The sequence below is a fragment of the Gymnoscopelus microlampas genome (assembly GCF_963454915.1).
Source record: "Gymnoscopelus microlampas genome assembly, chromosome: 3".
Lineage (NCBI taxonomy): Eukaryota > Metazoa > Chordata > Actinopteri > Myctophiformes > Myctophidae > Gymnoscopelus > Gymnoscopelus microlampas.
The window spans coordinates 6,101,364-6,115,520 of NC_139940.1; the positions used below are offsets into that span (position 1 = coordinate 6,101,364).

General features: G+C 43.0%; 1 protein-coding gene across 6 annotated transcripts in view; it reads right to left on the bottom strand.

Annotated features, from left to right (window-relative positions):
- The window catches only part of LOC311042203 (transcriptional repressor p66-beta-like), a 39,039-nt gene that overhangs the window by 3,647 nt on the left and 21,235 nt on the right, over positions 1–14,157 (bottom strand). The window contains exons 5-12 of one of the 6 annotated variants that reach the window (XM_084052787.1): positions 13,872–14,000; positions 12,544–12,672; positions 8,987–9,154; positions 7,842–7,946; positions 7,610–7,811; positions 5,088–5,290; positions 3,289–3,375; positions 106–448 (exon numbers count right to left, since the gene is read on the bottom strand). In XM_084052787.1, the coding sequence (XP_083908913.1) occupies positions 106–448; positions 3,289–3,375; positions 5,088–5,290; positions 7,610–7,811; positions 7,842–7,946; positions 8,987–9,154; positions 12,544–12,672; positions 13,872–14,000 (1,366 nt within the window). Of the gene's footprint in view, positions 1–105; positions 449–3,288; positions 3,376–5,087; positions 5,291–7,609; positions 7,947–8,974; positions 9,155–12,543; positions 12,673–13,871; positions 14,001–14,157 lie in introns of all 6 variants that reach the window. The other 5 variants (XM_084052786.1, XM_084052784.1, XM_084052785.1 and 2 more) reach the window with 5 other exon arrangements.

Genomic DNA, 14,157 nt, shown 5'->3' on the forward strand with positions numbered 1-14,157 from the left:
GTGCTGATTGGTCAAGGACGGACGGACGGACACACGGACGGACGGACAAAGTCAGATATAGGAGTGGTTGGCACCACTCAAAAAAACTGCTGTATAGTTCCTCACCAGGCAGACTGTAGATGTTTCTGCGGCTGTCATGATGATGGTGTTGTTGTTGGTGTTGTTGTTGGTGTTGGTGTTGTTGTTGTTGTTGTTGTTGTTGATGTTGATGATGTTGTTGTTGTTGATGTTGTTGTTGTTGTTGTTGATGGTGGTGGTGTGAGCGGCTGTGTCCTGCGCTGGCCAGCGGGCTGCTGTGTTTGCCGGCCTGCTGGAGGCCCATCAGACCGGCGCTCATGGAGAACTGGGAGTGGGAGGAGGACTGGTGGGAGAACGCCGACCCCGACACCGACCCGCCGCCTCTCTGCTGGACGCTGGGGGGGTGAGAGGGGTGGGATGGCTGGTGCTGCTGCATGCGAGGGAGGGGCGGACAGACACACACCAGACGGAAATCAATTTACAATGTAGGCAGTGGTGGAAAAAGGTACTCAAATGTTTTACTTAAAGGGCAAGACCACTTTGGTAGAGGTTTGGGTTGTGTAGTTACCTTGCCATGATGTAACTCCAAAGGTGGACAAGACATGAAAAAGAATTGCTCCATTAATTAGACTTACATTGTATGCTGAAACAGCTCTCAAAGTCAATCTTTTAGCCCATAAACGAACACAAACTAAGCTGATTCAGACAATATAGAACATCACCAAACCCAGTACTGTTTATTTTTTTAATAAAAATGTCAACTTCCAGATGATTTTACTATTTGAAGATCCGGATCCGGATCCGCCGATCCAGTCCAGGTTTTCTTTCTAATAAAAATAGCTAAATCAACAGTAAGTTAACATTTTTATTTTAAAAAAAACAGTACTGGGTTTGGTGATGTTCTATATTGTTTGAATCGACTTTGTTTACATTCGTTTACATGCTAAAAGAGCGACTTTGAGAGCTGTTTTACTGTACAATGTAAGTCAATGAGGAGCATATTTTGAATGATCAATTTCTAATCAATGCAGCAATTATTTTTTATTTCTTGACCACATTTGGAGTTACATCATGGCAAGGTAACTACACAACCCAAACCTCTACCAAAGTGGTCTTGCCCTTTAAGTAAAAGTATCAATACTGCAATGTAGAAATACTCATTTACAAGTAAAAGTCCGGAATAAAAAATGTACTTGAGTAAAAGAACAAGTATTGGTATCAAAATATACTTAAAGTACCAAAAGTAAAAGTACTAAAATGTTTGAAAATAGCAGATCTACAAGCTCACAACACGAACCTAGCTAGCGTCTGTGTAAATAACCTGCTATCTGACTGCATAAGGACGTCATAACTACGTTAAGTGGTACGGGCAGAAATGAAAGCAACCCAAAGGCAAAACAAAGTATCCATGCCTATACTAACCGTGATCACAGTAACAGTGCCTAAACGTATAAGCACTTAAAGGTGTAGTGTGTACGTTTTCTTAGTGAATAAATTCTTATTTTGTCAAATCTGTATGGTATAACTTATACAATTGGGGTGGTTGTATTTGGTCTCCCTGCTCGTCTAGTTAAACATGACTTTTGACAAGATCCTGTTTCTGGTTTGACAAAGATTTTGACCTGAGGGTCAAAATTCAATTTCTAACCCCAGAGCAAGCAGGCAGGCTCTATAAGCTCAGTGGTAAAACACGTCAGCCCTTAACTCATACACTGCCACTGACGTAATAAACGTAATTATTCCCGTTTACCAAACCTGCCACAGACGTAAAAAACGTAATTATTAATTTAAATTTTATTTTATTTTTTTTTTTTTTTTTTTTTTATTTATTTTTTTTGACCCAAAGACCAAGGAGATATGATTTTTCGAAGGAAAAGACTCCCATCCACTTCCTTGTTAACTTAAAGCTTAAAAATTCTGTATCTCAGCTCCAGAGTACTTTTTTTTTTTCAATGAAAAATCTCTGGCAGTGGGCAAACGCGGCCAGCAATAAGTCTGGCAGTGAATGAGTTAAGCAGGAGACCGGGGTTCAAATTCTGGGTAGAACAGGAAAGTTACATCAAGCTTTGAGTTATGCTTTGTCACACGTGTCACGGTTTGAGTCAGGGCAGATCGTAGGACCCAAGTGCAGGAGAGACAGAGGTAGAACTGGTCGGTTTAACGGGTTTATTAACTCAAAAGGTATTAATACAAACAAGGGACTGAACTCACGATGTTACAACACGCAACATGGAATAATGAACAAGCAAGGACATGGTGCAAACACAGGGCTTAAATAGACAGGGAACTAATAAGACACAGGTGAACTCAACAGACAATCAACACTGGGATAGGCTGAGGGACTAAGAGGACACAGGAGGAGAACATGACTAATCAACAGGGAGGTGAGACAAGACAGGTAACAGTAACTAAGCACAGCAGGAAACAAGACTACAAAATAAAGTACAGAACAAACGCAGGGCAACAACAACAGAGTAACAGAATAACCAGACTAGGTAAAGAACAGAACAAGGCCTAATAAGTCCAAGACCTTATAAGGGCAGGAAGGTCTAAATAATAAAGTCAGAGTCCGCGGCCCGAGGAGCGGACGGTGACAGGCCTAAAGAACAGGCCTAAAGTGTCCACGACCAAATAAGGGCAAAGAGTCCACGGCCCGCGGAGCGGACCGTGACAACACGACAGTGGGGTGTACATAGCAGATCTACAACCTAATGACACGCCCAAAATAGGGATGCCAGGTTGAAAGAGGAATATTAAAAAAAGTGAAATTAAGCAATAACCCATTGCGGTTGTTATGCCTCCGCCAACCAGTTGCCGTTTACATCCGTTTGTGTGTCCAGACTCATAAAGTATAGTGAATAAAGATATTGAAGGAATTTAATGGACATGGTTTTGTGGGGTCAGTGACCTTGACCGTTTGACCAGCTACTTCTAATCAGTTCATCCTTCAGCCCAAGTCCACGTTTGTGCCAAATGTCATGACATTCCCTCAAGCGTGTTCTTGAGATATCACATTCACATGGTTGGGACGCAAGTCGTACGTATGTACTGTATGTACAGACGGAGGTACGTACGGACGGACGGACGGACGGACAGACAGACAACCCAGACACATAATGACTCAGCGCTCAGCCCTAGGCTGTCGCCAGCGGAGAGATAAAAACCCTGTGCCTATAACCACAACTGAAAATGACAACAAGTCTGTAATGAATACACTTGACTGTGTTTGTGTTTGTGTGTGCGTGCGCATGCGTGTGTGTGTACACGTACCTGTCTGTGTTGTCTCAGTGCATCTTTGCTGCCACTAGGAGGCGTGTGGGAGGAGCTGCTGGACATCTGCATCCTCTGTTCGATTTCCTGTTAAACACACACACACACACACACACACACACACACACACACTATTTTGAGGACAGCTGTCTTACAGTAGGGATGCCACCGAATATTCGAATTTTCGAATATTCGTTACAGTCTCCATAATCGAAAATGATTTTTAAAATTCGATTTTAATTATATAATTTTTTTATTATTTAATTATTTATTATTATTTTTTTTTACTTTTTACTTTTGTATGCCTTAGTTTCAATCAAAATATATGCTAATACTAATAATAGTAATATTATAGTCTTAATAATTCTAAATGGCCACAGTTTCAGAGCGTTTCACTGTTTCAGCCCAGCCCAAACATGAACTCTGCAGCCGCACTGAGGCCCCTGCTGGAAAGCATCCCAGCCCAAACATTAACGTAACTAATAATTGGGCCGCGCAACCCGGAAATGACCATAATAATGCTAAAACAGGAGCAAAAAAAAAAAAAAAATGTAAAAAAAAAAAAAAAAAAAAATTTTTTTAAAAATATTTTTCAAAAAACGGCGCCGTCGAATAATCGAAAAATATTCGCCAGGGCTGTCCGAATTTCGAATTGGCTGAAGGTCAGATTGTGGCATCCCTATCTTACAGTCTGTCTCTCCTACACCGTCTCCCTCTCAGCAATCGTTCACTAGTCAACCAATCAAATTGCATGGCAGTAGAGACATCCATTTTGTCACACTGGATGTCTTCCTGTTCATCTGTCAGTTTTTTCTCCATCATGATAAATATCTCATCTTTGCCATCTCATCAGGAAGTAATAAACCAGATAAGAGGGCAGATCTCCACCCATCAGCATGGGTAAAATGATTTCCAAATTACAACCCAGGTATTTTATAGAAGGTGGTACGGTGAGGCCACGGGGCAGTCAGGGGTCTTTGGCGGGGTATCAGGGGGTCTCCAGCTAAATAAGTTAATATAGGTCCAAAATAAATGTAACCACTTTAACCATTATTGTATACTTTGGCTATTCAAAAATAGCAGATATACAAGCTTATCTCTGTGACAAAACAAATCTGCCAACTATAATTGCTGGATAGAGAAAAAGCTGTAGATGACCATACCTTCCTTTATAAAATACCTTGATTACAACATTCAAAAGAGGAAATCCACCGTCCATTGACCATATAAGGTTAGATAGTGGAGCGCCTCACATCAAATCACATCACCAGGCTTCTAAACAAAAAAACGTCTCCCCCCCCCATGTGGAAAACCTGTTTTCTCCCAAAATCGATTATTTTGTATTCAAATTGATTATCGATTCTTTTTCATTATCGATTGAAATCTCATTATGTCCAAAACTGTTTACTTTCAGGGAAAAAAAAAATAGCAAAAGTAACAGATATACAAGCGCAACACTCAACGTTTTGCGTCGTGTTCCGTGCTTGTGGATCTGTTACTTTTGATGCTTTTGTGTGACGCTGTAGTATGATCAAGTAGGGTGTTAATTTAGGAAAAAACACAAAAAGACAGAATATGGAGATAAGAAGTTTCTGCCCGACAGCAACGATATATGTTGGTTCGATTAACTGTTGCCCCCCTAGACCGGCCCAGAAAACTGCAAGACGAGGTGATTCTGTGTTTCTGTGTTTCCATTTATCGAATTGCTCTCGTATTGATTATGTTGGCTGAGAACAACACCGTTCCCTCCCTCACGATCAATACAGGTTAGGCTGTTACTATGGCGACAGGGAAATGACCTGCTCCTGTTGCAGGGCCTTGACGAACGCGTTCTTCAGCCTATTGGTGTGCTCCGCCTTGAGTGCCTTCTTCTGATTGGACGACATGCAGGTCTCGCACAGGATGCGCCCGCCCGTCTCCTGCTTCCAGTGAGGGGTGAAGTCTGTCTGGCACTGGGCACAGGAGAAGGGCTCCATGGAGGACAGGGGTAAACACATCTTCCCTGTGAAACACATGGAGGACAGGGGTAAACACATCTTCCCTGTGTAACACATGGAGGACAGGGGTAAACACATCTTCCCTGTGAAACACATGGAGGACAGGGGTAAACACATCTTCCCTGTGAAACACATGGAGGACAGGGGTAAACACATCTTCCCTGTGAAACACATGGAGGACAGGGGTAAACACATCTTCCCTGTGAAACACAAACGCACTTCGTCAGACGGACCGACGGACACACACAGACAGGTAGACAAACACACAAAACAGGTAGACAGGTACTGTAGACACAGACAGACATACAGATCGAAAGGGAGGGGCACACACACACACACACACTGAGGCACACACACACACACACACACACACGCCCGCGCGCGCTGCGGACCCCCATCTCAAAAATATTTCGTGACATGAATTTAAAAAAAATAGCAGATCTACAAGCTCATAGGCACTCGGTGTCGCACTATGAGCTTGTATATCTGCTATTTTTGAACAGACAAAGTACAAAATATGGTTAAAATGATTTTTTTTAAATTTTGCTGGGGACCCCCTGGTACCCCTGGGGGTCCACGGACCCCACTTTGAGAACCAATGTGCTAGTGGATCTGCTCGTGTTATAGCCATTAAACCTGACTCGAACACCAATGGCAATTGCAATGAATTTGTATTTGAAATTCAGATAAACACGTTAACGTGTTTTTTTTTTATGTATTTGTACATAAGAAGTCAGAGTACTAAACATCCCCGGGGATAGGAGGAGTGACAAACAAAACTGAGACCCAACTAAAAGAAAAAATCTAAAGTGGGGAGTCTGGTGAGCCAAACACTATGTGCCTGCTGTTACCACCAGACTCCCATAAACTACCAAAACAAAATAAAGAAACTAAACTAACCACAGTAAAGTCAAAAACGTCAAAACAGTACTTACTACCAGGCCCATCATAACTGAACTGGAACAAAATAATCTAAGGGAACAAAAGGCTCCTGGAAAAATGGATAGCTCACCCCCAAAATGACTTATTCTTTTCTCCATGGAGCCTTGAATTCATGGAGATTTTTTTGTTTTTGCCGCATTCCTAAAACAATAATTTAGTGACTGGCGGAGTCGACTCAGACTCAAAAAGTCTCCATTGAGTCTCCGCCGGTCGTCAAATAATTGGCTTAGGAATGCGACAAAAACTAAAAAATGTCCACAAATTCAAGGCTTCATGGGGTGACTAATCGATAGAAAAAATGTCTTTTGGGGGTGAACTATAAGTTAAGAGTTAGGCAGTCTTAACCCATTTCAAACAGAGTTTGGATCTTCAACATTTGGCTAACACAGACAGACATGACTACAGACGAGATGAAGGGAGGGACGGACCGACGGACCAGTGTTGATTTTGACAGCAAATTTTGATTTAGTTTTAGTCATAGTCTTTTGGGAAAAAAAATCGATTTAGTTTTAGTCATTTTTAGTCACCTGAAATGTTTTAGTTTTTGTCTAGTTTTAGTCGACTAAATATCATAAGATTATAGTCGACTAAATCTACAGTTGATTTAGTCGACTAAAATGTACTTGGCGGTGCCTTGATGGTGTCGCAATGGCTGGTTTTACACATGGTTGCAAGCTGAAAATAGCCGATCTACAAGCTCACAGCTGTGACGCGTTGTGAGCTTTGTGCAACACCTGAGAGCAACAAAACATAAAATGTTTGGATCTCTTCTCCACTACGTCTAGTTTTTATTTGTTGACGAAATCGTCAATATATTTAGTCTTAGTTTTAGTCAATAGTCATCATAGCTTAGTTTTTATTTTGTTTTCGTCAGTGAAAAAAGGTAGTCGACGAACATTTTTCGTCATAGTTTTAGTCGACGAAATCAACACTGCGACGGACGGACAGACGGACAGACGGACAGATGGACAGACGGACGGACAGACAGATAGATAGATATGAATACAGACAGACAGACAGATAGATATGAATACAGACAGATAGATATGAATACAGACAGACAGATAGATAGATATGAATACAGACAGACAGACAGACAGACAGATATGAATACAGACAGACGGACAGACAGACAGACGGACAGACGGACAGATGGACAGACGGACGGACAGACAGATAGATAGATATGAATACAGACAGACGGACAGACAGATAGATATGAATACAGACAGACGGACAGACAGACAGATAGATATGAATACAGACAGACAGACAGACAGACAGACATGAATACAGACAGACAGACAGACAGACAGACAGACATGAATACAGACAGACAGACAGACAGACATGAATACAGACAGACAGGCGGCCGGTCTCACCCTGGCTGTCCAGCACAGAGTCCACCACCTCCTCCAGGCCGATCATGTAGATGAACTCTCCGTTGGCGGCCGAGGGCAGGAAGTGGAGCAGCGGGGCGGGGGGGTTGGGGGGTGGGATGTCCAGCAGGGTCTTCTCCAGCTGCTTGCGCAGTGCCAGCTTGGCCGCCGCCTGGCTGCTGGCCGGGTCCGGGGACACGGCGGCCTGCTGCTGCTGCTGCTGCTGCTGCTGCTGCTGCTGCTGGGAGGACAGGTTCATGTACATCACCGCCGAGGAGGAGGAGGAGGAGGAGGTGGAGGAGGAGCGCTGCTGCTGCTGCTGCTGCTGAGACATCGCCACCTGGAGGTCAGGCGGCGGAACAATATTATTCATGGGTTCATATAGCTTCCCAGACGAGTTGTGAGCTTGTAGGTCAACTATTTTCAAATAGCCAAAGTAAATACATAGGGCTGAAGTGGTTAATCATGTATGCTTTGCAATAATAATCCAACTTCAAGTCTACAAAGTAAACTAAATTAGTAACTTTCGTTTTCGTTTCAAATATTTTTTATTGTGAAGCACAGGATAGGATTATACATTTCAGTTCATATACATGGATTAGGGGTGTGCCGACACTAATTTCACGAAACGATACGATACGATATTGGGCTCACAACTTCGATACGATTTCAATACGATACGCACTTTTTTATTATGAAAATACACAGGGGAGAAAAAAAGCAAATGCAAACAAATAATTCTGTTTTTGCATTATTCAGACATGCAAACTTGTAGCTTTTCAGCTACAATAGCCGTTTTGAATCCAAATAGGGCAAAAGTGTGACACCTGACCCGAAAAAAAAAAAACATGTTGTCACCCTTTTCACCTCGGGGCTGTTTGCATGCCTGATTATAATGATTGTAAAAAAAATAAAAAAAAATATATTTTTTTTTTATTATTTTTTTTCAAAACGATATTTTTTTTCCCCAAAACGATACATATCGTCACGAAAACGTATCGCGATATATTGCGGGACGATATATCGGCACACCCCTAACATGGATTGCTTCCTTTTTTTTCAAAACAAACAGACATATACACAAAATAGACAGGTAAAATGAAAAGAATACACTCAAACTTAAGCAAAAAACAAAAGGATCTATCTCTACCTAGTATATTGGAAAATAGTCTGAATATCTCTATCCAGAAATTCTGTAGGTTGGGACACAGGGCATAACTGTGCAGTAGAGAAGTTTTCAAATAATTGTACTTGAGTAAAAAGTACAATATTTGTCTCTGAGATGTAGTGGAGTAGAAGTTAAAGTATGGAAAAATTGGAAACACGGACTCCAGTAATTGTACTTTAGTTACTGTCCACCACTGGTACTGGTTCTATTACCTGTTGTTGGTAGCTGACAGGAGTGTTGGGCCCGGTGGGGGGGCGGGGTGCGGGCTGTTTGGGGGTCAGTCTGTGGGTCTGGAGCTGAGCCGGGCTTGGAGCCAATGACCTTTGACCCATCAGCTGACCCATGGCACCAGTACCAGCCGACCGGATCACTGATGGAGCCTAGAGAGAGAAGAACACATTCAATATGTTTATTAACTAAGAAGGCTAAAACAAAGTTGATTCACACAACTAAATCCGCCGACGTTGGCGGCGGTAGGCGTTGGAAAGCGTCTGTTGCCGAAAATCTGTGGTCGAAGGTGCGGTGTGGACGCTGTCATGTCGGGTCGGAACTTGTGGGATAGTGTCGAAAGCCGACCGATTCACAGACAAGAGAGAACTTTGAATTATAACTTTAGAATCGCTTGAAAATTGGCCGAGTATAGCCACATTAAACTGCCTGTGTCTTCTGCATGCAGCAGCCGCACTGAGGGACCATGTGCGCTGCCGCTTGGTGCTAGCCTCGCGTAGCCAGACTATATCACTGCGTGGATATGAATCTGGTGCTTCTATGAGGACGTTTTTTTTCCAAGGGGGCGGGATCAAAACAATGGCTCTCGATGCATTTGGTTAGACCTACAACCGAACCAACTACCAATTACAGTCTCCCATATTTGAATACTGGGCCCTGATTGGTCACCCCAGACGTCGGGAGCAGGAAATGGAATCACAACGGAGCGGTGCCAGACCCAAATCGACGAGGGCAATGTTTTTTTTGCACTGGCAGATTCGTCTGGCCCTAGGCTAGCTTGGTGCAGGCATGCAGCGTTTATTGTATTAATTATCAACAAATAAAAAAGATATAGACCACAACAGAATAGCCTAAATACAGATGACCTTGTTGTGCCCGTGCCCCAAGCACCCTGCAGTGCAGTTGTTATGTTTATGATTTCTCAAATGATTTAAGCATCTACGTGTTCATGTGTTTGTTTGAAAAAGACGTCAAGCCACGGGCTATTTTTTTCTTTTACTTTTACTTTTACTTTTACTTTTACTTTTACTTTTACTTTTCAGTTCACATTGCACTTTTTTCAATTTTCGATACGGCACATTTCATTGTAGCACCACCGGAAACGGAATTATCCGGGATCCGGTTTTGCCGATCCCGTCGGCCTCCGTTCTAATGACGAAACTGAAACGCCATTTTCTCTTTGTAGTTTTTCTCCTCGCTGATCACTGTTTAACATAAACCGTTCTAACTACAACATGGCGGCTCCGCTTTGCACGTGGTTTTCACTGGTCGAACCAGGCAGATCTCCGTGATGTTTACAAACAGTGCAGAGCTCAATCTTAAGGATTTTAACAAGGTCTATGGCGACATGAAAAAAAACTAAAAAACAACAATAAAACGCTGGCACTGGTAAGTACATTATGAGATTAAACTCTGGCATGGAATGTGTTAATATAGCTAACCCTAACACAAGTAATTAAATAACTAACCCTAACACATCTAATTAACATAACTAAACCTAACACAAAGAAAAAAACACTAGATGGGCCATGCACCATCTTTATTGTAGCTCTGACTTCATTACAATTACTTACTCTCCGTCAGAAGAGACATAAACCTCACAGATTGTAGCTTTAATTACCAGAACTCTACACCTGATGTATGTTAAATAGGAAGCCACCTAATTAGGATGCATTAACTACAAGGAGGAAGGAATGACACTCTGTAAGTCCATAGCGTGTCGTTCTACCATCCGACCACTAGATGGAAACATTGCTCTATTTTTTAATTGAACTGTGAGTTGAGAATCTTCAGTGGATTACATCCTAAAACTGAACTATCCCATTGATTTACAATATTAACCACGCAGTAAATGCTTAGTGTTAATTTAACCCTTTTGATTTGACCTAAAAAGCATTATTTTACACTTTGGGCTATTCAAAAATAGCAGATCTACAAGCTCGAGCTTGTAGATCTGCTATTTTTGAGAAATCGTGAAAATGTATGCAAATCTTTGAATATATATATATTTGTTAAAGCGAACATTTGTAACTCAAATCTTTGCTTCTGGGGGTCCCTGGAACAAAATATTTTGAGATGGGAGTCCGCGGCCAAATACATATACTTTTGGGTGGTCCTTGACAAGAAAAAGATTGAGAACCACTGATATAGTAACACAAGTTTTTTTCAAAAAACAGCTAGGATTTAGAAGACATTTTGTAGAATCGGCCTCAGGTTTTAATGGGTTAAGTGTGAAGAGTGTTAACTGTGGACCGTTAGGGTCCAGCTCCAGTGGTTTTGATGAGAGGAAGGTAAAGTCACGGTTTACCAGTCCATACACACATTTACACCCACCATCCATTCGGGCTATGGGACCACGACAACAGATCTTATGGTGAACATGCTAATAAACAGCATTCATTTGGCAAAAATGAATAACGTACCAGTTCAGATGGATTGGTGAACTGACTAAGGAGAGAAATGCGAGAACAGACGGATGGATGGACTCCATGGAGTTTTGTATTAGCCACTTAAGCCCCTACATACACTGTCCTACAACCAATCTACTTATATAATCGGCAAGTCACTTCCGCGCGCCGCTGACGCTATAGCCACAGCTCTGTAATCGAGTAAACACAACGCCGACACACCACATCTCGCCAACACAGTAGCCACGGCGGACACGCTGAATTTACGGGTGGCGTAGGGCACCTCTCATTGCTCACGACACAGTTTCCACGTCGCAACATAATTAATTCTACTCACCACATTTCGGACAAAACGGAAGGGGAAACAGCTTCGTACCGTTTACCGTGCGCACCACCGAGGCAAAACAACACGCCGCCGCCATTGGCCCCCCAGCAACATAAAAAATATAATTTCTTCTAATTTGCTTTTTTTTTTTTTTTTTTACTTTTGCACATTTTAATCCGACGATTTGGGTACCCCAATATACACGCTTCCACGCTGGGCCCCGTGCGCGGCTGGGGTCGAGGGGGGCGTAGCCCCCCGAGACTCTAGTAGCTAAAATAGCTGATCTACAGCCTCACAACGCACCACAATGTGACATGTTGTGAGATCGTAGGTCTGACATTGTTGCAAATTGTTGAACACCCTGTGAGGGTGGGGGTGTTAGGGGGTGTGCAGTGGTACCTGTGAGGGTGGGTGTGGAGGTGTACAGTGGTACCTGTGAGAGTGGGTGTGGGTGTGCAGTGGTACCTGTGAGGGTGGGTGTGGGGGTGTATAATGGTACCTGTGAGGGTGGGTGGGGGTGTGCAGTGGTACCTGTGAGTGTGGGTGTAGGTGTGGGGGGGTATAATGGGTACCTGTGAGGGTGGGTGTGGGGTGTGCAGTGGTACCTGTGAGGGTGGGTGTGGGGTGTGCAGTGGTACCTGTGAGGGTGGGTGTGGGGTGTGCAGTGGTACCTGTGAGGGTGGGTGTGGGTGTATAATGGTACCTGTGAGGGTGGGTGTGGGGTGTGCAGTGGTACCTGTGAGGGTGGGTGTGGGTGTATAATGGTACCTGTGAGGGTGGGTGGGGGTGTGGGGGTGTACAGTGGTACCTGTGAGGGTGGGTGGGGGTGTGTTGCCTCTGGGGGGTGTACGGTCGCTCGGACAGACATCTTGTTGTTGGGTTGAGCTCCGTGAACAGAACCCGTTTGCAGGGACGCATTCTGGACCCCCGGGACCTGCTGGCACCATAACACCATAACATAGTGTCCATTGTTGTCATTTTAAACTTCAAAACTGTATAACATTACATTAGTGAGGACAATCTGTCAACATGTACCACAGATTAGATGTTCTAATTGCCTGCCTTCCAGGAAGACATTGGTTTTCGTTCTTTGAAGCAGTGAACGATAAGTAGGGTTCGGTACCGAAATACGGTTCCAAGTAGGAACCGATAAAGAAATGGTCGGTACCGGGTACCCATAACAAATATGTAATTTCGGTTCTGCATATCGGTTCCTAGACGCGCTAAAAGCCGTTCAAACCAAGGCGTTTAGAAGTCCTACACAAACAGCACAATCTGATCAAAAATCACAAATCCGGTAAAACACCGCTGTATGGAGAAGTATACATCAGTTGCGTCTCTCTGTATGGAGGAGTAGAGCTGCTGCTTCTCTCCAAGCGCACTCAGCCCAGCCCAGTGTGCGTGTGCGTGTGTGTGTGTGTGTGTCTTGCAAAAATGAAACTGAAAGTGACTTCTTCAAAAGGAAAGAATGGCAGACCTAATATTATTAATGCATTTTGGCTGTGTGCAATAATGCAACTGCAGACATTATAATGCCTTTTGATAAGCTATTCAATATTTGTTTTAATTTCTTGAATATGGCAGGGTAATGTTTTGAGGCATATTATATTTTATTTCTACACATTGTGTTAAATAACTGATCTCAATATGGAACCATTATAGTTATGATAAGTATTGCCATAATCATGTAGCTCTACAACAGAGGCACAGCCATGACATAAATGTTTTTTTAATGAATAATTCCCGGCTATTCGGTTTTCGGCCAAGTGTTTCCTGTATTCGGTAACATTTGACCTCTTATTTTTTTTATCATTTTGGAACCGAAATATGGAACCGATAGGAACCGGATCCGATAAGCAGAACCGGAACCGGAACCGGACTCGTAAAAATCCTAACGATACCCATCCCTAACGATAAGTTAGCTTTGCTTCTTGGCAAAGTTATTGTTGTGTTTTAATGCTGTTGAAAACATGAATTGATCTGAAAAGTCCCTGGAGAAAAGATTGTTTTCTGAAGTTAGGGTAATAGAGACAGAAACAGAGAGAGAGAGAGAGAGAGAGAGAGAGAGAGAGAGAGAGAGAGAGAGAGAGAGACAGAAACAGAGAGAGACAGAAACAGAGAGAGAGAGAGACAGACCTTGTTTAGGTTCTCCTTCTGCAGCTGACTGTGTCTCAGCTTCCTGAGGAGAACCAGACATGCCTCCTCCATGCGTAACTCCTCCTTCAGAGACGTTATCACCTTCTGTCGCTCCTCCACTGATTTACCCTGAACACAGGCCACACACACACACACTTTATTTTAGCATGTGAAAACGTCAGCAGATACCTGAACATTTTCATCAATCAAGAACTAAAGTCGGAGGTTCTGTGTGACAGACTGGGGGCGAAAGAGAGACAAGCCACACAGAGGAAGGTTTGAAACA